This window comes from Anopheles stephensi, chromosome 3, assembly GCF_013141755.1.
Source record: "Anopheles stephensi strain Indian chromosome 3, UCI_ANSTEP_V1.0, whole genome shotgun sequence".
Classification (NCBI taxonomy): Eukaryota; Metazoa; Arthropoda; class Insecta; order Diptera; family Culicidae; genus Anopheles; species Anopheles stephensi.
In genome coordinates, this window is record NC_050203.1 from 10,870,464 (window position 1) to 10,896,705 (window position 26,242).

Below are 26,242 nucleotides of genomic sequence, written 5' to 3' on the forward strand. Positions count from 1 at the left end.
TGTCAGTCACTATCAGTTGATAGTGTGCAGCCGAGAACGCATCACGTTCCTATATTCACACGCGCTAGCGCCTCCTGGTTCGCTTACGACAGCTCCGTACCTGTACCCTTTTCAGTCTAGACCCGTTGGAGGTTTTCCCGGTGGTCAGTGTTAAGCAGTGTTGTACCCGCAGTACAAAAGGGCGCCGGAAACGTGGTGCCAGAACAGCTTGTGTCGTTAAATGAGTGAGGTAGTGATACTTAAAATTCGCTTTTCGACCCCGGACCATACGGTGGTGTCGGTGTACCTCCGGCACAGTGTTCTAGGAAGGTAGAAACGCCATAACATCACGGTACACGCGCTCGGCATCAGGGTACAGAACCGCACCAAGGCGCCATTCGGTGCGCCTACGAGCCCCATCTTCATTGCAGATCACGATCCACGATCAGTCGGTTCGTTGCCTCGCAACGGTGGAGCTCTACGGTGTGAAGTGTTGAAATCTGTGTATCCGGTGTATGTGTCGGCGTTTGTGTCTGTGTCCTCGACGGACGGGATTGCATGTATGATTGATCTTGCGCCGTTTGCTGGTGTGGGGCTCGATCGTCGCCGATCGATCGCTGCCGTGTTGACGGTGGTGTTGACTGGCTTGTAAATTGCCGTGCTTTACATGGCCACCGAGTGTAAGAAGGTTAATGTGGGTACGCGCGTTTACATTTTTTCGATGTGGAAAGAAAGCGCTGTACCGGTGCTGTGTTAGTGTGTGGACGCGTGCGTCTTCGATACCAATATTATCAACCACGATCAATCGATCGAATTGCGTTGCCCGGGTTAGTGCGTGCGAGTGCGTGCCGTAACCTCTTCCCGATCTACTATTCCGAAACCCCTTTTGTGGAGCAAAGAGCTCGTTGTGTATTGGTGTGCCAGCTATCTGTGAAATCTGTTTCTAGCTGAAGGAATAGAGTGTGCCTCCATCTTGAAGCGGTTTAGGTCGTGGTAGCAAGTTTCCTAGCCCCGCTTCTAAATGTGTGATGTGTGTGAAATCGGTGGCATCAATTCATTGACGTACCGTGTTGATACTTCTGATGCCGTTAGCCGTAAATCCTGCTAGTTCCTACGGACGCTCCCCAGCTTCAGCCAGCTAGTTAAACCGATTAAACAAGCTTTTCCTCCTCCGGGTTCCGTCGTTCCTCCATTTTCTTCCACCGGCTACGGGTATCGGAATCGTACTCGGCAAACACAACCAGAACGGTCTCTCTCCATCTCTCTCTCTCTCTCCCTCTCTGTGGACGACTCGAGCCCGTTGTATGTGTGTACAGATGGGTTGGCGAAAAATGTGTGTTGTTTTCCTTCGCTCGACCTAGCACCGTCGATCGAGCACCGATCCGCCGTCAATCCGTGCCGCACAAACAACGGTGCGACCCTTCCAAACTCCCTAATGAGCTTACTACGACCCCCGCCTCCCCCGATTCCTGCGCCGTAATTAATATTCTTCTCCTCATCCCTCTAGCCGTGTCTAGTCTGGTCCGGTCTGGTCTGCTGGCCACGGAACTAAATTTTGCGTCGCGCCACTCTCTCTCTCTCTCTCTAGGGTGGGTGTCCAGTGCACGGGACACGGGTGGGTTAATATAATCAAATCGAAATCGAAAACTCATCGCCAGTCCAGTGCCACGCCACGGAGCCGTACCGTCGTCCCGCCACACCCCGACCCGCCATTCCGGGGGCACATAGAAATCAAACGCAAATTGAGTGTAACCTTTTCGGAATTGGAATACTAGAACGAACGGACGGATGGTGTCGCAGCCGCTGTCGGGTGTTCATGGTGCATGAATCTTGATTGTTTGGAAGTTTGCGTTTTTTTGTTGTTCTCGCTATCTCCCACTGTGTTGCACCCGGCCGTGTTCCTCCCCTTGGCCAACTGTTTCCAACCCGGCGAGAATTCCAGCAGTACCCGTGCTAAGGTCACGCGTGTCCGGGGCTGTCAGGAGGTAAGAATTCTGTTTACAAGTAGCTTAAGAATGCGATATATCCTTCTACGTTTTCAAAATACATTTACTGCTTCAACCCAGTTCTGAACAGGGTTCAAAAGAATTTTTGTCCTTTTAAGCTATCTGCAGGACTGAAAACTCGTAGCCCGAGTACGTTAAATTCGTAGAATCGTTCGATTTTTTGATTGACGTTGATGAGGTCCCGGAATGGGCAATCGGCATTCTTTTTTCACACATCACACTTCACTTCACGGGATATCTACTAACCACCAACAAAAAAAAGAAAGAAAACCGGATTCCAAATTGGATTCGAAGAGTCCGAACTGGACGATTCGATAGTTGCAGATAGTTGTCGGAAATGGAAAGTTCGGACGATTCCGACAGTTCGTATGGGTTTTTTAAAAGTTTTTATAGAGTATCTGGAAATTTGGCACAGCTCGTTGTAATCTTCATTAGATTCTTTGTCGAATTTCCGGGTATTTTCGGAATATTTTTAAACAATTGTCTTGTAATAGCGTATAACAAGGGATTAGATCTTTAAAGCCATCGTGAGCTACATACACTCAATCCTTCTATCAAAACACTCCATCCATCCCACCTATTGCATCCTTGTCACATGGTGCCTCATTTTTGTTGAGGACAATGGTGCCTCATTTTTGTTGAGCATCGATGTTGAATCTGTTCAAGGATGGGAATAAATAACCTCCAAAACCGATCTCATAGGCACTTATAGCTTCCACCCCAAGATGGAACGGAGCCACTAACGCTTAAGCCCTACCGGACTGCCCCGGAAATCCTAAACATAGTCCAGGAAAATTAAGGAAAAAATCAGATTAAACTAATCGATGAGGATCGCTCTATTGCTCCAAGAGCTCTAGACATAAATTATATCAAATCAAGCCATTTTCCTCCTATGCTGGGTTGACTATCCTACAACTAAGAGTATCTGTGAATGTCTAAGAACGGTTGGATGATAACTCAAGGCAGCTTGGTTAGTAGCAGAAGAGAGCAAAGGGAAGAATCCGATTTGATCCACATGTGTTGCTGTATTAACCCGTCAGCCAGCAAAGCTCCCTGCGTGACTTTTTGGCGTACTGCTTTCAAGCCTTTATAATTAATATATTAATCGCAAAAGGTATCATTTTTGCCAATTACGCTATTTAAAAAAGTAGTGGCACGTCAATTGCAAACTATTTGATTCTGTCGGTACGTTATCCGATTACACTGATTACAGTGCAGCCCTGCCGATATCGACCCTCGTAGCATAGTGCCCCAAAGTCAGCTAAAGCAGTAACTGTGTCGGCGTGCCATCAGGGCGAATCAGTCAACGCACCGACAATGTGGTTCCGAGAAAAGGGCTCCATTACACTGCCCATAATTACAGCCATTTCGATTTTCTTCCGCTTTTCCAATGCGGCAGAATGCCAACGGGCAATGGCAATGCATGCTGCTGTCAGCGTTCACTGGCGGATGCCACCGGTTAACGGAAGCGGCAGTAATTTGGCTAAAGTTTCCGATTCCGATTCGATAAATTCGTTCGAACTTAGCACATAGTTGTTGGGAAACCACACCCGATGCAACGGATCTTTATTGTGGACCACCGATTTGCTTCCACCGGTTGCATCCGGGACGTAAAAGTGTAAATTATCCGGCAGGGATGTGAATAGGGAATTCTGTGTAATTTTGAAATGGTGCATGCCATGTACCTTGAAGCGAAGTAATTGTTGTGCTTAAAGATCCACCGCTGCTCAAAAAAAAAACTTAATGACTAATTAAGTGAATTTTTGCGACTCGTATTACCTGTCAATCCCACAAGCTCTTTCATCTATGATCAAACATGTGAGCACGATCAAAGAAGATCGCCCGCAGGTCACAATATAAAGCGCGATGAGGAGGGAAAAAATCAGAAGCAACAACCTTCTGGAACGTTGCTTGATTGACGGCCCAGTGTAATGAGGCGATAGGCCACTCGGCGAACCTTAATTCCTGTCCCGAAAGCACATCAAGGAGCACATTGGATTGGGGATTGGGTTGATGGAATATTTAATATTCATCTTTCTGAGCCAATGCTCGCTCCAATCCAATATAAATGCCTGACAGTGTCCACCTGACCGGCACCCGTGCGCCAACTCCACCCGGATCGTCCGAGATAATCCCAATACCTTACCAGATGGCAAAACGGACAGAATCACACCTTAGCAAAGGGTGGTTGAGAAGCGTAAGCTCGATAACGAAACAATTGCTGCTGTGCCGTACCCTCATTGCGCACGTTACAAGCCGGAATCGATCTTTGTCCTTCAACCCTTCTTGTTTGCTCTGTACTTGCACAGTAGCACGAAACGAACGGCCTCAACTGAAGCGCATCAATAATTGAAGGAACTATCGTGTCCGGGAGGTTGTTTTGTTCACCCTTTCGCTCTTTTCTTTGGTCTAGTCGTTCCATAATCTCCCACCTCTGGAGCAATGGAAAGCAATAGATACAGTGTACACATCCAGCGAGATGCATTGTATCGAGTACGGAAGCAAAATAATAAAAAAAACAAACGCGATAAAAGGAGCGATTCGTTTTCTTTTGTGCAATGCGCATTGTTCGCAAATCAATCGAACCGTGCGCCAGGACTGCCGACAGCAGGCGGAAGGCTGCAAAAACGAGTCAAACATCGCTCAACTCGGTGCGGTGGCCCACAAATGCACTCACTTTAAGGGTGTTTAAATTTGAAGGAGAGCTTGTGTTTGCACTGTACTTAGATACAACACTTCTTTAATTTATTGCTGTTTCAATAATTTTTTTCGTACTTTATATATTTTCCACTAATTATTTAATTTGGTACAGCATTTTCTCGCCTGCTCGGGAAGCTGATGGCCAGCCAGTCAGCCAGCCAGCCTGCCAGCCGACAGACAATGCTGTATAATTGAGTGCAAGTAAACCGGGCTACGTAATCCGGTTTCATTGATCGGATTAAAAATGTTTCATTCATTCTGTCCCGTATGGACCGGCTCTGGCTGGCTGTGTGTCGTACGTAATACAATAATAGTATAATGGCACACCCACCTACACGCACAATAGCACATTTTAGCACACGAACACGCAGAGAAAAACAGAGCAATAAAAAAAAAACAAGTGAGTAAAATGCATCCATCACAACCCACAATCGTGACCGGGGTTTTTTTTCCGCGCGGCTACAAAATTAGCCAGACACCGATGGAGGCGCCTAATAGTTTGTAACGTGGAGCGATATAGACAAAAAAAGCCTTACCCCTTTTTTGTCGCAAAATGAGTATTTTTCATGTAAACTATTCCACGGAAAAATCACTCCTCGCAAAACAAAACTTGACCAAACACTCTTCCCTAATTTAATGCAATTAAAGCTAGCACACATTCGAACGCCTCCCGCGGGTGGCGTCAGAATGTCAAATAAAGTATGCGTATCGCTCGGTATTGCTCTCCATCGGAATTTGCTGGATTTTGCAAAACATTTCTTAGAACTAGCTAGAACAGCGGACGTTGGTATTTGATAATAATTTGTTTCACCAAACTGTTTGCCGAATGCTAGCTGCACTACAATTGCATTGCTTTCCTACGCTTTGCTTAACGCTGGGCTGATGAGCATCTTGAAGCCTTTCGTCGACGACCCACCATCGTGTTGGCAGTAAGGACAGGGACGTGTTTCGTTTGGTCAACTGTGTATAATTGGGTGAACATTCCACCCAACGTACACTAGCTCTGCTTCCTATCCGGATCGAACTGAACATCGGGCTAGAGAAGATACAGCCTTGACCAATCTAGTCCGAAGGCTATCGTGTTCTATCTTCTAGCAGCAACAACGGCACAATGCCAGCATGGTCTGGTAAACATAACTTTGTCCATCACCTAAGAATAGTTTGTTGCGTCGATAAGAAAACAGTTGTGCAAAATTATCTCCCCACTACGGTGCCGGTAGAGAGGCGGAAAGTCCAAGTGAAATTCCGATTGGTGATTGGGAAAAAACTTTCCCGACCCGTAAAAAAGCGTTAGCACTTTGTAGCTTTGTAGATTGTTGCTGTCCGGGGGTTTTTTGCTTGCAGAATTGTTTGTCGAATACATTTTTTTACCTTCCCGGTGTTTGCTGTGAAACTTTTGCGGAGGATGCCTATCCGGGCATTTGCTCCCATTCCGCATGGTCAAGTCAATATGGTTTGGCACGGCGTGAGTTAACGTATGCCAAACAATTTAAAAACTATTTTAAACCATTTTATAACCAAGTTGCAATGGGCAAAAAATTGCAAACAGCTTTTTTCGAGAGGCATACTGTTACTCGACTCAGATAATTCACTTACGTAGTGATGTTTTTACTTATCAGGCACTTTCTCTACTGTTCTAGGCTTTCCACGCCTGCACAGTGTCTATCAGATCCATGTGGACGGCCTAAAGGGACTTTACGGGCTGGGTTGTCCGGTGTCATTATCATGGCATGCTTCTGAAACGTAGGAGAAGCTTAAAACAATTGTTTCTATGTCATCATCGTATACCGATATCTGTACTGACTTATAAAAGATGGTCGCCGAAGTCACGGATGGTCCTCACTAGCCCCAAGACCTTCTTCCTGACGCAGGTCCTTGACGCTGGCAAAGAGTCCTGAGAGTTTCACCTGATATGTTACGTCGATCATTGTCATTATTACAAGCCCGGTAAGCTTCGCCGGGGCTCCAAAAGAGCTCATTGCCATAGAGTGGCTTTGAAATCAAAGAAGAGATAGTAGGAGTAGAGCTGATCCTATTCGATCGTTTCCAACTATCTCTTCGACGGATGGGACAAGCCGATCTTGTAATAGACAGTATTCAACACTCTAATATCCCTGTAGTTGCTGCAGTCCAGCCTATGGGCTGAAAGATGCCAAGCTTCCAATCATAACTAACAAGTCCTTTTAATGCTTTATTCTGCGTGTGACGTGTGACTTCCTGTTCTAGAAATTTGGTTAATTTTATTGTCGAGCAACACCTAAATAATGGAGCGCATTTCCAAACTGCTTAGTGATTCTCCTTCTCACTCGACAATAACTTTGCGCCGCTACCATGGGCGAAATAGATAAGCATACCTGTACTGCTACTCCTTAACATCCAACGCATCGCATTTGCACAAACAACCTACCAACAGCTAAGCTTTTGTTAGCCCGTGAAAACAGACCATTCCACCGCATTTGCCTTCCCACTGTTGCTCACTCAATCATTGTGCGAAGCAGCGTAAATATCGAGTACGAACGGCTTAGAATCTGCGGCGAGAGAGAGAGAGCGAGAGACAGACAAATCAGTTCACATCACTAAAAGCTTCCTCCCGGCCGGGGTCTGCTGTCCCGCAAGGAACACGAACCGCTATAAAGGTTTCGTACGTCAACGGAAACAGCCAGTAAACGTCGATGACGAAGGGCTTCTGGGACCGCATTGTGGTAAAGCGTAGGTCCTTCTTCAGCCCATCATCCAGCACGATCCAGTTGCACCGGATCGTCGCATCACTGATGCCGGTCGACTGTAAAGAGGTGGGAGCTTCAAATTTCTATGCAAGCGTTTCGCACGCCTCCCGCTACTTGCCATATTGGTGACGCGATTCCCGAAAAAGCTCCACACAAAGATCTGATAAAAGGCGGTCAGCATGTACACCCCGAACCGTACCATCTGCATCGGGTCTCCCTTCGCGAACATGAGCTCGAACGCGGTCAGACAGATGATGAGCATGCTGCACACGAACTGCGCCATAATGTTCGGTTCGTAAAGGCGCTTTAAGCGATCGCAGAAGCTGTCCGAAAATAGAACGACTCAGGAGACGCCAACTGGAGCAGTTTTTTTTTAATATGCATATACTCACGAAAGCAGCTGCTGATGGGAGGCTATCAGCTGGTGCACCGAACGTCGAAGTTGCTGATCTCCGTGCAGCGATCCCTCGGGTGGTAGCGTAAGATCGGCACCGATCGTCTCGAACGCCATCCGCTGCATGCAGAACAGTAGCGCCATCTGGCTCAAAATTTGAGCACCCGTACAATCGATCAGCACAATCGTGAACAGCAAGTACACGATCAGAAACGCTTGGCAAAGGAACACACAGCCGTAGCCTAGGGTGGTGGACGTGCTGAACGGATAGGTAGCGCGCAGGATAAGTGTTTCCCCGTTCGAGAACAAGGCCTGGCAGTTTGGTGAGAAACGGTGCTGAACTAAAGCTTTGCAGTAATGCTGAGCCGAGCCCCACTTACATTCACCAGCAGACAGGCGGCAAGCAGCATTGCTAGCAACGAGGACGCATCCTGCAGCACTCGCTCCTGCAGATCATGCCGTCTCATACGCCGCACAAACCGTTCGCCCTGCTGCAGATAGTGTTCGTGGTACGTCTGCAGCTGATCGATGCATTCGCTCAGCTCGCGAATGTTTAGCACGCAGTGCCACTTCTTTGCCATCGACAGCAGCAGCCCGGCCAGGATGCACATATTATCCCCGAAAAGCCCAATGTCGTTCAGCACGGTTGCCAAATCCCACACAATCGCACTGATCTGCAGCAGAAAGAAGAGCTCCAGCGCATAGAACCGTACCCGGCTGGCGAGTGGAACCATGGGGGCGTCCCTGTAGATGCCAAGAGCGCTGCGGAATGGTGGCACCGTTATTTCCTGCGACAGGCACACGTTACCTATCGTACCTTAGCTTGCGAAAGTTGTACCTCACGAACACTTCCTCCGCAAACTTGTCATCGCGCACGATCCACCGGTAGATGTATTCCATGGCGGGAATGGCACAATTTGCATATGAAGAAATCCGGCCCTCGTCTGCCACGCTGACGAGTTCCGCCGAGCGCTTTTTATCCTGTCGAATCCTGCCGCGTGCTCGTGCCGCACGGCTTCCTATTAATTAAGCGCACCGGGATGGCATTTACCGTGCCCGACAGTCGGAACCGTGATTTCATAGTTTGTGCTCAATTACACGCACCAATTTAAGCGGCGTGCCGACTGAGGCATACCACGCGCCGGTAATAAATACTTTTTACCGGAAGCAATTATTTCATCTTCTTAGTGATATGGTAATCCCTCGCGCGGTACCGACATACCGTACGTGTGACAATTCGCTTCAACCGTGGGAATTGATGGGGGGGGGGGGAGGGCCATCAGTGAAGAAGAAAAACCGGTGGCATAATTTAATTATTACAACCGAGAACACACCTGACACCGGGCTGAAATCGACATTACTTTACAGCTTCGTATAAGCTTTTACCTTTTCTTTTTTTTAAATGGCACACACACACGTGACACGGTTCGGTGGCTCCAAAATTGGTATGCAATTGCTGCAGGCTGGCCCGTAAATGATCCCCGTAAATGGTTCATTCTTCCGTGAAGAGTGTGATTAGTTGCAGTTTGAGGAATAATAATTACTTGCTTTCTCTCAATGATTGTTTCAGGATGGGTCTGACGCACAATTCTTGGTATCGCTATGGGATTAGACACTTTAGAGCTTCAGAAAATGACGAACCTTATAACGCTAATCTCATTATCGATGAGCAAGTGGTATTGAAAATGCGTCAAACGGTCATGCGGAATAAATCTTGGAACCCAGAAACCACGCAGAGTTGCACCTTCCCCGTAAAACAGCTAATTTAGAGCGTTTCCGACAGCAATTGATGAAATTTGGACAAAAACTGGAAGTGGGAAACCAGTCCACCGAAATTTTCTGGACATCAAATCAGTGCATTACAAGCCTTAACTAGCTATAAATGGCGCGTTGGCTATATTAAGTCTCTTACTTTTCGCAATAAGGAGAACCCTCCCCAGATAAAGTCTTCAAAGTTCAAAGGAGTATATATCCTAGAAGACCTGGGATCAAATCCCAACCTAGACTATCCAGTTTAGGGTAAGAGTCAAGTCAAGCAACTTTTAGAGGCTGTAGCGCCAAAGAAGATTTCTTAGTTTATACAAGTTTTGGACATTGAAGGGTCGTTTTCAACTCCCATTTGCACCACCACTGAAAAAATTGAAGTTTCTTCTTCTTTATTGGCACTACAACCTCCAGAGGTCTCGGCCTGCCGTTTCTGGCTTTCTGTGACTTAGTTTTACCCGTAGCAAAGTAGTCAGCCCTGCGTACGGGAAGGCGGTCTGGATGGTATTTGAACCTCGGTCCTGCCGTGTGAAGACTGGCGCAGTTTTCGCCACGACCACCGGACCGCCCCAAAAAATTGAAGTCTCTTCTTCTTTATTGGCACTACAACCTCGAGAGGTCTCGGCCTGCCATATCTGGCAATTGAAGTCTAGGTGTCCAGAAACAGCATGGCCAACTCTCCTGATATTCATTCTTTAGCACCTTCCCTTTTGGAGTCACTGTTCTCAGAACAATGTTTTTTGCTCGGCCCAATATAGCTGCCACGTGTCACATGCTCCACGTAACATTCCCGATTTTTCCGATTAAATCGCCTGACGTATATCTATCGATATGCATACATCATCGAATACCACGCTGATTGCGGTTCGTTAACAGTTCATCGCCTTTTGTTTTTTTTTACTTTTCCACCGTTTCATCCGGTTATTGATTTCCACCGTAGAAGTCCCGATGGTGGCCTTCATCATAGTCAACTCAAGCAGGGTGCATATTACACTTGGAATCTTTCCTCACAGTTTAGGGGGATTTAATTTAATATTTCCGTACCATGGTTTTAATTTCGAATTTCAAGCTCGTGGTTTGTGGCTCATTTTCCCTAGTTGACTAATTTGGCTCTCCCCCGTTCTATCTGCATCCACAGCGCACGCACGTTTGCGGAGCAGCCAGCACGAGACCAGCAGCACACCACAACACCACTAAGCGCTTCCCAGAGGCGTCAAGCAGTGCACGCACACGACAGTAAAGTACCCAAAGAGCCCAAGCAATGTGCCAAGATTGGTTCCGACGAAGGATCTTGCTGCAGCGACAACAGGACGCCCAATCGGTGACCGATCCCGTCAGTGGGCAGGGCGACTGAGCTACGACACAGTACAGTACGGAACAGACGCGCTACCCGCTCTACCTCCAAAGAAACCGCTAATCTGCAAGGAACGCTCGTGCCGCATCAAAAAAAGGGGAGGAAGCGCGCTCGTGGCGGCCACCTGTTAAGCCAAGCCTTCCTACGAATTCCACCACCCGGCGCTGTAGGCGCCGTGGTCAGCCAGACAGATATCAATATCGTTCGAGTGTTTGTGTGTGTGTGTGTGTCATCGATTTAAAACCCCACCGGCAACGTGCACAATTGCATCATTGCATCAATATGCACGTGATCGTTTTGAAGTACGTGCAGGTTCTGTGCATTACCATCTTCTTCTCGAACAACATCAACTGCGACAAGCTGCTGCTGCACAACGAGCGGGAGGACCAGGACCTGTACCGCATCGGTGCGTGTACGGCCGCGTGCATGGCCGGCACGGCAGTCGGTGCTGCCGGGGACCAGAACGAAACGCTCCCATTGGACAGGGAGCAGCTCAAGGTGCGTCACATACACAAAATTCGGACCAACCCGATTGGTGGGTGTAAATGTCCCCAAATAGCCGACGGGAGTGGGGTGGGATGGAGAGGCTGCCTGAAAAAGCCACAAGAGTCTTGCGAAACATCCGTGATTTATCGGTTGATTATTATTGTGCTCTTTCTTTCCATGGGCCACGTTCGTCGTCATTATCGGGCTTACGCTTCGCCCACCGGCAGACCATCGAACTTTGCTACAAGCGGTGCTCGGAGGACACGCGACCACTGTCCGCCTGGCGACCGTTGGTCCAGCGCCAGGACCCATCGTTACGCATTAATCTCATCTGCCGCGATAGCACCAACCTGATCATCGAGATCAAACCGGAACGCAACGTCCGAAACATCCTGGACGTTGATGATGATGATGATGATGATGAGCGTAATGATGTTCACGACGAGGCCACAGCTACTAGGCGGAAGCTTAACCCACCCGGGGGAAATCAGAACCAATTAAGTGCACTTCGCGATGTGGCAGATGTCGAATCCTTGGAATCGGTGCCATCCCGTACCAGGCGTGCTATCGGTGCCGATGGACCACTTCCTGCCGGACGGTCTCTGACCGAACGTCAGAAAAGTGCTTCCGTCGCAACGCGGGCAAACTTGCTGCAGGACCCGAACTCGGTTGCGGGTGAACGGTTCGCGAAAATCGATGGGTCCTCAAGGACCGGTACGGCTGCCGGGCACGACCTCGGCGATGTCGCGGTCAAGGTTCAGCAGGATCGCGCGAACTACCAGCGTGCGTTCGCACCGTCAGCGAAACGTGCTCGCCCGGTTCCCATCTATTTGGTGAAGGTGCAGGAGAGTGAGGAGCAACTCGGCGACCGAATCGTCTATATGGTGAGTAGGTTAATTAATCCTGCATTGTGCATCAATTCTGGAGCCGGTGGTCGTGGTGGTGGTTGTTCGCAGATTTGGCGTGTGTGTATCATCATCGCCACACACGCAGGACGGTGAGGAAATTGATGATCCATTTATAGAGACGTTCAAATGGTGCACTCGAGTGTGTTAATGTTCGATGCGTGACACCCAATATGTAACGTGACCTCTGGAACAGTTGCATTTTGAAGACGATTATTCATCAATTTTTAATGGATGTTGGAGCTGTAAAATGATTTTTTATTGCAAATTCTTGGTACAATTCGCAACGAGGAATTTGCTCCAATACATTCTACATGCATTTGATGTACGCATTTAAATTATGAAATATGAACTCATAATATTATTCTTTTTGTCTACTTCTCCTGTATGCACAAACGAGTGCATTCGTGTGTCACGTTTACAAAAAAAACATGCATCCACTCTGCGAAATACCTGTCCCGAAAGAATGCAGTTTCAACCATTCTTTTTCCCGGTTGCAATCAACTGCATGTAGAAATTTAGCTGAAAAGTATGCCACGTGTTTCAACGGTGCATACTTTCAGGCGCGACGAGTGGTTTTTCTCATCTGCGCACTTTTCCACGATTCGTAGCGACCGGGGCCTTTTTTCCAGATAGACTCGTAACGCAACATCATTCCTAACATTTTACGCTGAAAAGTGTTTGAGTAAAAATCTGCTTTCTTTTAGTTTTTTCGGAAGCCAGTAAATGCAATTTTACAGTGCTGTTTTGTGCGAGTTCGCTCTCTCTCGCTCTCTCGCAACAGCACCACGCACTTTTGACAGCTGCCCGCGGTCGACCGTCTAATTTGACGTTTCAGCGCGCTTCTGTTTTGTTTTGCTTTGTTTGTCAGCTGTTGATTGCACGTAAACAGACACGCACACACACTCGCACAAACCGTTGTCGCCTGTCGCCACTTGTGCGAACGACAATTTTTGGCGGGGCGGGGTATTAATCGCAAATGTTGTTGCCATTGACCAATTTATGCCGTCCTTCGAAGCAACAGCAACCAGACGCGTCGCAGCGCTGTGTAGTGTAGTGCACGAGTTCCGCAGCAGCAATGGTCGAGTACACGGAACGATTCTTTCGCGGGCTGGACCTGTGGTCACTGGCAGTCGACGAAGCATTCCTTAACGTGACACGTTCCACCAGCCCGACCGCCAACGATTACTATCTCTACACACTGTCGGCTGAGTGTGATAAGGTAGGGATGGGCGATGGCCAGTTGCAAAAACAGTGTGACCTCAATTATGGTTAATCTCCCGGACGTTTCTAATCGTTTGCCGTTCTGCTTCTCTAGTGTCCGTACACCAAAGTGCAGCGGATTTCGGCGGAGAAGAAGCATACGGTGCTAAAAATCGATGCAGCACGGTCGCTCGGATTGCGGGTGCTAGATCGTGATGTGGGGAAATATTCTTACGATAACGAGTAGGTGGTTCCTTCATGGTCCGGTTTTCGGCCCCCTTTATGTGCGAATCGCTAAACCATCTTCTCTTTTACCTCACACACACACACACACACAACAAAAGCACCGTCGTCCTGTGCCAATTTAGCGACGCACAATTGGGTGAATTTGGCGTTTACGATCTAAGCATCGGTCCGGACGCCGGTACCTGTAAGCTGGAGACGGCCAAAGAACCGGTCAACATTTATCTACGTAAGCGGACGTAGCTGGTGGCGGGGTTGCTCTCGAGCAACATTCTATAGCGCTTCTTCCCCATATTTTTAGCCTTCCTCACGATAGCGATTATCGCGTTGGTTGCGTATGGTGTCGCTCGTTTAGTGCGGTATGGCCTGCACCGTGCGCGTATGGGAGGGTTTCAACAGCCTCCGGCAAGCTCAGAGCAACCAGCCGGTGATGCACCACCGGCGGATGAGAACGATAAGCAAGGGGCGGCAACATCCGCACAGGTTACCGCTAGGAAACGTCTGCAAAGTCTCGACACGTTCCGTGGGATTGCGATCATGCTGATGATCTTCGTGAACAGTGGCGGTGGACACTACTGGTGGATCGAGCACGCCACGTGGAATGGGTTGCATGTGGCCGATTTGGTTTTCCCCTGGTTCCTTTTCATCATGGGCGTATGTGTGCCGATTTCGCTGCGAGGACAGCTCAATCGGAACGTTCCCCGGCGAATGATCCTCTCCAATATTGCTGTTGTAAGTGTCGATGTGCACCGTCCCTGCGGTAGACTCACTTCTTAACTATTTTGTTTGATGATTGTAGCGCTCGGTAAAACTGTTCGTGATAGGGCTTTGCCTAAACTCGATGAACGGCCCTACCATGGCAAATCTGCGCATCTTCGGCGTACTGCAACGGTTCGGCATTGCCTACTTTGTCGTATCGACCGTCCATCTTTTCTGCCACGAGCAGACACTGCAATCGCAAAATCGTCTCCTACGTGCAAACGAGGACATTTTGCGGCTGAAAAAGCAATGGTTCATCATCGGACTGATCACGTTCGCTTATCTGGTGGTGATCGTAGCCGTACCGGCGCCCGGCTGTCCAAGGTAAACGTCGGTGCAAAGCATCTTTCATCCCCGCTCAATAGCTCACGTTTCGTTTCGTTTTTTCTGTCCCACTCTCCTGTTCAAACGCCAGAGCCTATTTCGGACCGGGTGGGACACATCTGCTGAACGCATTCCCAAACTGTACCGGTGGCATTACGGGCTATATCGATCGGTTCACCCTAGGGATGACTCACCTTTACCAACATCCAACCGCACGCTACGTTTACGAAGCGATGCCATTCGATCCGGAAGGTCCGTTCGGCTGTTTGCCCACCATTCTGCAGGTGTTCTTGGGTGTCCAGTGCGGTTGTACGATTCTTGCGTTCGCCGAACATCGGCAGCGTATTACGCGCTTTGCCGTGTGGTCGGTTGTGCTTGGGCTCGGTGCGGGAATGCTGTGTGGATTCTCCAAAAATGATGGTTGGATTCCGGTGAACAAGAATCTGTGGTCACTATCGTACGTACTGGCGACGGCATCGCTAGCGTACCTGCTGCTACTGATCTGCTACTATGTGATCGATGTGAAGCGCGCCTGGAACGGACGTCCGTTCGTTTACGCCGGTATGAACGCGATCGTCCTGTACGTTGGGCATACCGTGTTCCACAAGATGCTCCCGTGGCACTGGCGTATCGGTACGATGAACACACACTTGATGCTCACGCTCGAGGCCCTCTGGAATACGGTGCTGTGGAATGTGGTTGCCCTCTATCTGTACAAGCGAAAGCTATTTTACAATCTATAAATCGGAACAGCGGTCTTCACACGGCAGGACCGGAGGTTCAAATCCCATCCGGACCGTTCCCCCGCGTAGTGAGGACTGATCATCCAACTACGTGGCCAGAAATGGCAGGCAAGGCCTCGCGATAATTCCACTTTTTACATTGTCTAACACTCATTTTTACAACAAATAAAACTCATACTCAAATAGCTCGTTTGTTTCGCTATACAAAAGAAAAAAACAATCCCTAGCTTCTATCGTTTATTGGCTGTGTCTGCCTTGATAAATTAGTCTTAACCCCCGCGTGGTATCAGCGACCACTTGAGGGCAGCAAGAGGTTCTACAAAGTTTACTTAGCTTAAGATGTGTGGCAAGGTGTTCGATCGAGTGTTTCCTTACCTATGTTATGCTCTGCTTCCGCTATTCTTACATACAATTTATTCCTTGTTTTTTTTTGTAAATTACGTCCGAAAATATTTGTAAATCTGTATGTAATGCATGTATAAAATGCGAAAATACTGAGATTTCTGTGTATTGCTTCGAGAGTTTGACGATCAAAGAAAGTCGCACCGTCCTATCGCAAGGTGTTTAAGTGAAGTTTCGTCTATCATCCCCACAATCGATCACTAAGTGCCATCTTAAGTGCTTAAGGTGGTTTGCTTGCTGCTAATGCGGCCACCTCAACAAGTGACAAGCGGCTGCTTAATGCCTAACGTAACTAAGTGTCTTTCGATGGGGCGAGGGGCACGTTAAGAAATGTTACAATCCCAACAGGCAAGCGACCAGTACAAGCAGGTAACCGCTTTATCGTACGGTTCCTTCCGTTCCTCGTCCCCATCCACCACATCCTGCCGCTCCAGGACGGGCGTTCGTTTCTGTCGAGATCGGGGCCGTCTGTTTTTGCGCCGCCGGGCGGCTGCAGCCGTCGTAACGTGGTCGGGGTGCTTCTGCTGGTTCTGCACCACTTCCTCCTCCTCGTCGTCGTCAAACACGCGCGGGTCCTCCTCGTGCGTCACGTCCACCGCACTGTCCGCCCGATCGATCGAATCAATGTCCTCCGCACTGCGTCGTTCCTTCTGGCTGCTGCGGCGCCTGTTCCGGCTTCGGTGCTGCTCACCGATCGAGAGCGTGTTTGCGTTGTGCAGGTTGTTTTCCTCCGTCGAACGATTGTCGTTGTTCGAGGACAGCAGCGACGAGGACGAGTGAGCGTTCGAGCAGTTGCGATCCTTTTCCTCCTCGTCATCCTCGTCGATCAGGGTGAGCGTTTCGAACTGGTTGCTCGTACCGATTTCCTTCTCCTGCTGCAACAAATTTGGGAAAGCAAACCACAATCGGGTTAGTCGGTGCTTTAGTGAAACGGTGAGCAACAAGTGTCCATTACCTTGTGGCTAGCGATATCGCCATTCAGATTGTTAAGCTCGATCGTGCCCACCACTATCTGGGGCTGGGGCGAATGTTGCCCCTTGCCGGAACTGGTCGACGGGCAGGGTTCCGGCGACAGTTGATCAAGCTGCTGCTGCTGCTGCTGCTGTTCGGTGGTAGGCCCGTTTGCGGCCACCATCGAAGCGAGCGCACTGCCGGTGGCCGTCGTCGTTACAATGGTCGCCACGTCTAGGTTGTTCTCGTGAAGATCTCTAAAATAGAAATTACTACAACAGTTGTTTGGGTACGGTAAGAGAACAGTCGGTGCGATGCGAAATATCGCACGCATATATAATGCTCTGTTGGTTGGGATGCTCTACCCCCCCTCCCCAAAAAAGGCACACACACCTTCCCAAACCAGTGGTAGATGTTACCCGCAAACGATAGCATGGAACGAAGATGAGTTCCATTTTGGCAAGTGTCATAGCTCACAGGCGCTTCCGTAGGGCCTCTTCAACACTCGACCAAGGCGGCGATCACTCAACTAAACTGACGAATACGGTGATCATGAAAAACTCCACATCCAGTCTAGAAGGCAAGCGACATTATGTCACATCATCGGGACCACACAAACACCCTTGGCTCGGAAATCGTATGCGGATGTGAAAAGGGTCGATCCCTTCTTCGGTCGTGTTTCACAGCAACTGAGAAGGGCTGGAGCATAATGTCGCCGGGTGGCCTGCTTTTTGCTGCCCTTTGCGAAAAATGGCAGCAACCGTACTTGTTTGTGTCCCCTGTGTATATATCGCACTCGGGCGGATGGATGGTTCACATGCCGTTTATTTTCTTTCCCTCCCTCTGTTTTTTTGTTTAGTCTAGAGATGGGGAAACGATATTGGGGCTTCAAGGTTTGTTTTTTTTTCGTCCTGCCAGTCGTCCTCGTTGTCCTTTCGAGAAGAGAGATAAAGATGAGCGACGGCGATTTATTTGCTGTGTGAAATGGGATTTAAATTAGTCAGGGAAAGATGGTAAAGAAATTGAAGGACACGGCCAGGGTACGATCGTCCCGTTCGCGATCCGTTCCGGAAGAATTGTTGAAGAAGTTACTCATCAGGTGGGATTGGGTACAAGAATGTCACAGTCCTATAATCACTGAGCCAGTATTGATTTGAAAATGTAACACATTGCCTAAAACTGGACAATCCTGAACATAGTAAAGAAATGAAATTGAACATTGCTAGTTCATCCATAAGTAAAGATAGTCAAATCCATAGCCTAGAGTCTAGAGTCATAGCGTCCGAAAATTGTGGACGCTTTATACAAGCAAGCACATCGAATGCTGGATAGACTCCAGTCTTGATACAGTCAGAAATGGTGATGTAAGGCGCCAGAAACTGATGAAGAAAACTGAGGGCCTGGGGATCTATCTATCAGTAAGGTCCAAGGGTTAGGCTAAACGATGAAGAATTACGAGAGCGTCTTCAATTGAAAGCGACTCCCAACAGTCTCTCTGCAGCTGTTCAGTTGATTGATTTGAGAAACCTCTATCGGAGGATTCTTTCTTCGATCAAGGAAGAGGATCAACTGATCGCCGAGTTACCAACAAACTGCCGAAATTCGAACTGCAGTAATTTAAATTTTCACCGCTATTCAAATGTAGTATTGATAGACTCGCTAGTTTTAATGCAACATAAATCTCCAATCCAAACACGATTTGTGTACCGTGTGGCATCTCTGTCACAATTGCCCAAAAGGGCCCCCCTTTCATTTATTTTCGCAACCCGTTTTCTTGTGGTGCTTCTCAACTGACAATGGATCACTGTTTTTGTCCGTTTATGTTACGCTTTTCGCAATCCAACCCGTTGCGTTCGATCCAGTCAGCACAAAGTCGGTGGCCCACCATTGCCCAAAAAAGAATGAAAACTGGTTTACGATACGGCTTGTTGTTTGAATAATCGTTCGCAACAAATCCACCCAAGAGAGACTAGCGCGCAGCTTATGCGCTGTACGTTATTACCAGTCATTGCTCTTATTACGATCGTTTCTTCTTTTTCGTTCCGTTTTGTTATTGAAACTCAATTAAAAAACAGCTCTTATGAAATGGCAGGTCCTCTTGTTCCATCCAGGCGGATCTTCCATGTTGACACAGAATAAACAAACGATCGCATTCGCAACACACCACCGCGATTATGGTTGGGTTGTTAGCACTTTCGTCTTCACTGAAACAAACAGACCCACCACAACGAACGATCGCTTCTTGTGACAGTTTAGCGAGCTAGAGAGAACGAAAGTGTCTGTGGATATTGGACGCTGGATACAGGCCGTGTCACGTTACCCTGCGATTACGGACAGGGTGTGGAATACGGTTTGAACAAATCGGTTCGATATGCTTTTTAGCAGGATTGGAAACGAAATGTAATTAGCACACCCATTCGCTGCTGCTGCTGCTCTCGTTTTTATCATCATCTGGGCGGTATTGCACGATGGGTGGTGTAATTACACTGTGTAGACCTGTTATCGTACACGTATCATGTACACCTCTACCAACGGACGGGCCGGTTATTTGTGTTTGATGAGTTCAATCATTCTGCGGTAATTGTGGTTTTTTAGGCTTTTTTTGGTGAAATATGATTGATTGAACTCTGGTTCAGAAATGGTAATAATCGTAGCGCTGCATTTTTGCCTCCGAGCGGGCCACAACACGTACCGCAAAACGACCCTCACACGTTGTATGGGTTCCTGTTTCCTAGCTTTCCGCTTGATCATCATCATTGTACCACCGACCGCCCCCTCCTCCTGGGGAGGGTTTGGATCGCGCACCAAAACTGCACCAAAATTGAAATGTCCTACTGGCCACCTTCAATCGAATCGGCCCCAGAAACACACGAGACCGCACTACCGGATAGCTAGTGCACCGTCACCTTTGGCCTGCGCGAAATTATTGTAACGGTACCAGCGGAACCACCACCACCGAAACCATCGATCAACCGCGGCAACTTGAACGAGACTGGCTGTAAATCGCGCGTAAATCGCTCGGGGAAGCGAGGCACACGCGGTACACACACGCCCGTAGAATTTAGCGGGAGCACACTAGACGAGCGAATGCCACCCGCACACGGCTGGCCACACCACACGACTGGGCGGGTATGTGGTGGAATAAACAGACACACACACACACACACACACAAAAGGTGTGTTTGCTCCACAGTTTGATGTTGTCTCCAACGAGTGTGATAGGGCTCGGATGATAGCCGCGCGCGTTTCCCGTGTCAACCTTTATGCCCACGCGGCCCTCCCCCCGTTTGGGTCGCAGCACTGCTGTGACGAGTGTGCATACAGCAGCAGCAGCAGCTAGTGCTTCCACCCTCGATGCGGGTCCAGGAGAGTCAAGTGCACACGAAGCGAAGAAGCATAGAAATAAAGGAGAACCAAACAAACCGACGGCGAGGGGTGTTTCGCGTGCACCGGAATGTGATATCGTGTCACGGGCGAGCATGTGGAAATTGGAATCCCGACGCTCGCTCGTCGAACCTGTCTTTCCGTGTGTCAATCGTGTGTACTGGGTACACTTGTCGTTGCTTTATCGCGTGCCATATGAGACCTTTCTTCGTGTGTCATCACCAGCGGCGCAGGGAGGGGGAGGGGCGGGGGGTCTCATAAACAAATCATAAACAAATAGTCTTCTGCACTTGAGCAGCAGACAGGTTGCTGGCAAGAACTTTAGAGCAGATAGGACAGATATGCGCCCGAGGCGGAAACTTGAAATCAGAGTTACAGAAACAGCAATATAAACAATTCCAAAATTGACACCGCCGTATGCTAACGGTTGAATTTCTGTTGCGTTTGCGACATTTGCGGTCGGGTGATTGCAAGACATTTACTGCCTTTCATGATTTGTATCCCTAATCAGAAATTCCACTCCAGAAGTAGGTTCCTAACAAAGGAAAGCTCCGGTTTAAATTATCAATTCCGACAAACGGATTGCAATACCTCTTCTTCTGAGCTCCTTTCCCACCTCATCAATCAATCGCTTCACCCCGCCACATTTACAGGTTATGGTAATATCGGCAGGAGAGCTTTTTTGCACACCCGAAAAAAAAAATGGCAACTTCATCACCATGGCCGGCTTCGCTCGTCGGTTGCCAACTAGGCCTCGCATGCATGCAAAAAAAAACCCCACCAAGCAACCTTTGGAATTCTCCCCTACTGCTTCTCTACCAGATCTCCAAATTACCCAGGAAAAAAGAAAGGAAGGCAGGGGGAGCGTTAAATTAGGTAGGAGTTGGGGCACACTTACGCGTTTATGATTTTGCTGTGATTCATCGTACCGCCCAGCGTCCATGATTCGTTCTTCCGTGGCTGCATTCCGTACGTCTGCGGTAGCCCATTCTTCGTCGGCGTGTACGTACCCTTCCGGTTGTGCTTTTTGCGCCCCGGTATCCACAGTATGCGCAGATTGCTGCTCTTTTTCGGTTTGTTTTTGGTGGAACCGGCCGATGACATGGTGGCTTTGGGGAAGAAACAGTAGAAGAGCCCGGTTAGCGATGGTGTCCAATAGCTAAGCGCATCTTCTTCCGGCCACATTGCGGGGAGGGTTGGTTGGTTGCCATGGCTACACAGGAAGGTTTCGGTATCGCCGGGTTATGCTACGCTCCAGTGGTGATTGAGTATGGCGGGCGAAGGTAGCCGCTAATGAAAAGTTGCCAACGTGGTGACGTTGCTTGCAAGGGGGTTCGAGAGCGCCCATAATTAACACATAGCTTAAATACCTTTTTGAGTGGATCTTGCTTGGGGCAAGGTTGAGGTAGAACCCCGTTCGGGCAGTTAGACGAATTCCATCACACACCGTACTCCGCACTTGTCAATGCCCGTGCATTCATTAACCACACCACCGATACGTTCGAAAACACTATCGCAAAAGCATCAATGTTCACTGTAAACGTTCAACACGCGGCTGGCACGGAGAAAACAAATCACACACGATGACACACACTTTCGTTCCATCAATTCCGCGGAGATGAAAGATCAGCATCTCCTCACACAACTTCTGCAACCAGCATCAACACAGGGAAACACGACGGACAGTCTGGCTTATTCACGGCCGGTTCCGGTACAGTGGCATTTTCGTCGCGAATATTCCTTCACAAGCGATTCACAGCAGCGTAATACAGCAGCATCCACCTAGGGTTTACGATTTCTTTCCACAACTCATAATTACTGCTGCTGCCTGCTACACGGACGGTTGTTTTGTGATTTCTCCCCGCTGGAACGTCACTGTAAAGCGCGTACAACAGTAACTGGACAACATTGCACACACACCACCACCACCACCAGCAATCGCAACGGCGAAGCGTTTCCGCACGCACACACTGGCAACCGCGAACGTGTGAAGCGTTTGCAACCGTTTCCCATCCCAACGGACGTACGTTCGCCACGACCACGTGCTCGAATTTTTGATCACTTTGTTCACCGTGTGGAATGTAAATGATCTAATGCATTAATGCTGCCAATTTGTGTGCCCTTACTTTCAACCACCACAGAGCAATGCATCGCTGGTAAAGATTGAGAATCTGGCACCGAACAAGCGGTACAACGTGACGGCCACCATGCTAACGTCCGAGTTCGAATATTACTACGTCGAGAAGCACCAGTTCCGTACGCTTCCGCTCGACTACATGCCGGGCACGATTACGGAGATCGTGGTGGAGCGGTTCGAGCCGAACGTGCGGGACAGCCGGTATGTGGATGCACTCATCTCGTGGAATCCAGCGAAAGGTAATCAATCTTGAGTTCTTCACGCGAGGTAAGGGAGTACAGCATGACAAGTTGTCTTATTTGCAGATAAAACATGTCACTATGAAATCGTGTGCCACGCAAGCCATTCGCCAGACTTCCAGCTTAAACCGATAGATGTCCAACAGGTAGCGTATTTAGAGGATCGTATTCCGAATGTATCGTAAGAAACGATTTAACTATCAAAAATTCTCCTCAGCCTGAAGTCCTCTACAAGTACACCATCAAATCGTTGAAGCTTAGTGCCAACTACATGATTGCGGTCCGGTCCAAAAACACCCAAAATGCGATGAAAGAAAGCAAGCTGCATTGGCACTCGTTCCACACGCCCAGCTGTGCCAACCTAACGAATGGTACACAAGTGTGTGGTAAGTTAAGAGTGGAGCAACCATAAATTCTGCATTGAACCACAAACTCTCATTTCCTTGACGTACTGTAGCTCCGGAACCGATCAAGAATGTCCGTGTGACTCAGCTACCACTGTACGGTGATAGCTATCAGCTCAACATAAGCTGGGATCGACCCGCAATAGCACCCGATTCGTACGTGGTAAAGGTGTTTGATCTGCACGACTCCGAAACGGAGGAACCTGCCAACTCCATGACGCGAAACCTTACAGGGGTAAGTTGCTTGAAGGATATTGCTGGATGGATGATTGGCGATAGCATGTAATCACCGTCTAACCGCCACAGGATGCTGTTGGTTTGTTGATCGAATCGTTCGAAATGTTTGGACCTCATTTCGAGGTGTTTATCTCTGCGTACTCCAGGGTGGGTGTATCATCGGAAAGTACCATCAAGACGCTTCAAATCGGACGAATCAGTTCCGGTAGGTTCTCCCGACCGATTGAGTCCTTAAGTTTGTCACAGATAGCACCATATATCTCCCATCCTACTCTTTTTTCTACAGCAGAGTCGTGGATACGGACCAAGCTCGTGTTTATCATACTAACGCCGGTGCTGATGATAGGACTGTTGAAAATTTCCATCTCACTCATCTGTCGCCGCCGGGCCAAGCTGAAGCGGTACGAGGAACGGTGCGAGTACTTTAAGGTTTGTATCCCCATTTAAGGTCGCTGTATCCTCATGTGTGTGTGGGTGGCTCATGCGCTCTCAAAATAACGCTAGCACCGATAATTATAATTTTAAAATAGCTTTCCCCAACTCCCAATCGGGTGGACCGGGGACATTCATATGCAACTCTCGCCCATCTTCCGCCCAATTCCAGGAACTAGAGCAAAAGGCACCGGTCGATCCGAGCACAGAGTTTGAACCGACGTCAAAGCAAATGCAGGACCTGCTCGCATCCAGCCACCCGTTCTCGGCCGATCTGATTGCGCCCATTAACGACGAGCTGGAGATCGAGATGGAGCACATCAAGCTGCACGATATGTTGGGCGAGGGAGCGTTTGGTTTGGTTCGCCGTGGGGTACTGCAGCGGGATGATGGTGCCGATGGGACGCCCAAACCGGTGGCGGTCAAAATGCTGAAAGGTAATCGGAGTCCGTCTGTTACATCTTGTTCCCTGTGTTCATGTTCCTCGTTTTTTGTTCCAGAGTGTCCTCGCGTGGAAGACATTATCGAGTTTCGGCGTGAGATGGAGGTAATGAAGTCGGTCGGCACCCATCCCCACATAGTCAGCATCGTTGGCCACTGTACGAAGAACGTGCGCAAAATGATGCTGCTCACCGAGTACTGTGGTCGCGGTAACTTGCTAAACTATTTGCGCCTCCAGTGGCAACGACTGCTGAGGCAAACGCGTAGCACCACAACACTGTCGCTCGGCTCGGAAGCGACACCATCGATGGTGCCCGATTCGTTGGATGCGGCACTGCCCGGTACGGCAGCCGAGCACGACTGCTTGACACCCTCGCTGGCCAACAACAAGCTGCCCGAGAACGTGTTCAACTTTGACACGTCGTTCGTGAACGATAAGAAATCCCTAACGTACAAAAACCTCTCCGACCATCGGCAGACACTGTTGGGTGGGTTTAGCACCGGCAGTGACGGTGCCCGGAGATCACCCCAAATCATCGAAAATAAACTATATCCACTGTTTAACGAAGACAGTGGCGGTGACGAAACATCGAAGCTAACGCCCAACTCGTTCTGTACCAGCTCGTGCAAGAACGCGGTAGAAATCATCAGCGACGGACAGCGCCGGAGCTCGACGGGACCACCAACGGACTGTGAGGAGGGTCTGAAGGGTAGTGTGCGAATAAAACCGTGCAGCTGCCACGGTTCTACGCTCGATTCCGCCCTTACGCACAATACGGTCGAGAATCGATGCTATCAAAGTTGCACACCGTCCGAGGATGGTTTAAAGGAGGACGACCCAATACCGGACAGTGGCCAGCTGCTAGAATTTTCCCGCCAGATCGCACTCGGAATGGTAAGGGGGCGTGATTTTGTCCACGGTACTGTTGCATTTCTCACACTGCTTTCTTGCCCGCAGGAATTTCTCGCCCGCAACAAGGTGGTGCACCGGGATTTGGCCGCCCGGAACGTGCTGGTGTGTGATAATAATACGGTGAAAATAGCGGATTTTGGGTACGAAACCACTAGGCGCTATAAGTCATGCTATTCACCTCACGTTAATTACGGTTGGCCCTGTTTCCGTACTTTCAGACTAAGCCGTGACATCTACCAGGAAAATCTGTACCGGAAAACGAGCAACGGCAAGCTACCGATCAAGTGGCTTGCGCTCGAATCGATGACCCATCAGGTCTACACCTCCCAGAGCGACGTGTGGTCGTTCGGAATTTTGCTCTACGAAATATGCACGCTCGGCGGCAGTCCGTACCCTTCCATTTCCACCAACAAGCTGCTCCGATACCTGGAAAGTGGATACCGGATGGAGCGACCGAAGAGCTGCAGTGAGCTGCTGTAAGAAGAATGGGGATGGGATGGGATGGCATGGCACGCGCATTCGCTTATCATCACGTGGCTTCCGGTTTTTTGTTTGTTTGCCATTCACAGGTACGATTTGATGTATTCCTGCTGGAATCTGCATCCCGGCGAGCGGCCAACGTTTAGCAAAATTGTGCGGACGGTCGAATCGTTGCAGGAAAAGGATGCGGCCAACGAGCCGGTTATTATCGATCTGAACGCGATTGTCGATAGCCATTGGTAAGTGGGATCGGTGGTGGAGCGTGTTCGCTTTTACCGCATCTCCGTCATATCGTTTTTCTCCCCTTTTCAGTACAAAAAGTGCTACGGAAGAAAATTCATACTTAAAACCGGTTGAGTATTAGAGAGACCTGAAATGGGGGGCGCCATCCTCGGATGATGATATCGTTTGCGTCACTGTCGCCCTAAAATAATGTAAAAATTGCAACGAAACGGTACCGGTGCCACGTGCTAAACCCGGATGCGGACGTGATGAGGGTGGGATTGGTTTTTTTTCTTCTATCCGCACGTCCAACCAGCAACAAAACCAACAAGCAGACGAAGTGGGTTTTAAGCAAGATTGTATAGGATTATTGTTCATTTTGTTTTTGGATGAAATATATTTTTAAAACAAATG

The 26,242-nt window shown here is 48.9% G+C and overlaps 3 protein-coding genes and 1 pseudogene across 18 annotated transcripts; 2 read left to right on the forward strand and 2 right to left on the reverse strand.

The window, feature by feature from the left end:
• On the forward strand, positions 1-26,240 carry LOC118513170 (tyrosine-protein kinase receptor torso). Of its 7 annotated transcripts, none has more exons than XM_036058617.1 (16): positions 1-229; positions 1,487-1,964; positions 10,708-11,421; positions 11,637-12,293; positions 22,465-22,699; positions 22,766-22,845; positions 22,917-23,085; positions 23,157-23,338; positions 23,410-23,545; positions 23,627-23,769; positions 23,945-24,209; positions 24,273-25,108; positions 25,172-25,266; positions 25,345-25,602; positions 25,696-25,845; positions 25,919-26,240. In XM_036058617.1, exons 3-16 carry the CDS (start codon positions 11,206-11,208, stop codon positions 25,968-25,970), a joined length of 3,474 nt encoding a protein of 1,157 aa, XP_035914510.1. In that variant the 5' UTR covers positions 1-229; positions 1,487-1,964; positions 10,708-11,205; the 3' UTR covers positions 25,971-26,240. The 7 variants fall into 7 exon arrangements, with proteins under 7 accessions (XP_035914510.1, XP_035914516.1, XP_035914513.1 ...); XM_036058623.1 differs by having other exon boundaries at positions 23,630-23,769; XM_036058620.1 differs by having other exon boundaries at positions 1,568-1,964.
• On the reverse strand, positions 6,916-9,408 carry LOC118514470 (annotated as a pseudogene).
• LOC118513172 (heparan-alpha-glucosaminide N-acetyltransferase) lies at positions 13,163-15,795 on the forward strand. Its single transcript, XM_036058624.1, has 6 exons — positions 13,163-13,536; positions 13,633-13,760; positions 13,862-13,989; positions 14,062-14,492; positions 14,560-14,843; positions 14,935-15,795. The coding sequence occupies exons 1-6, from the start codon at positions 13,393-13,395 to the stop codon at positions 15,584-15,586; spliced, it is 1,767 nt and encodes a 588-aa protein (XP_035914517.1). The 5' UTR covers positions 13,163-13,392; the 3' UTR covers positions 15,587-15,795.
• On the reverse strand, positions 15,777-22,214 carry LOC118513173 (transcription initiation factor TFIID subunit 11). 10 transcript variants are annotated; one of them, XM_036058625.1, is made up of 4 exons: positions 21,694-22,202; positions 21,222-21,432; positions 16,944-17,211; positions 15,777-16,863 (listed from the first exon to the last, which is right to left on the reverse strand). In XM_036058625.1, exons 2-4 carry the CDS (start codon positions 21,425-21,427, stop codon positions 16,312-16,314), a joined length of 1,026 nt encoding a protein of 341 aa, XP_035914518.1. In that variant the 5' UTR covers positions 21,428-21,432; positions 21,694-22,202; the 3' UTR covers positions 15,777-16,311. The 10 variants fall into 10 exon arrangements, with proteins under 10 accessions (XP_035914518.1, XP_035914519.1, XP_035914525.1 ...); XM_036058626.1 differs by having other exon boundaries at positions 15,777-16,860; positions 21,694-22,167; XM_036058628.1 differs by having other exon boundaries at positions 15,780-16,860; positions 16,944-17,196; positions 21,694-22,214.
• Positions 26,241-26,242: the final 2 nt, after the last annotated feature.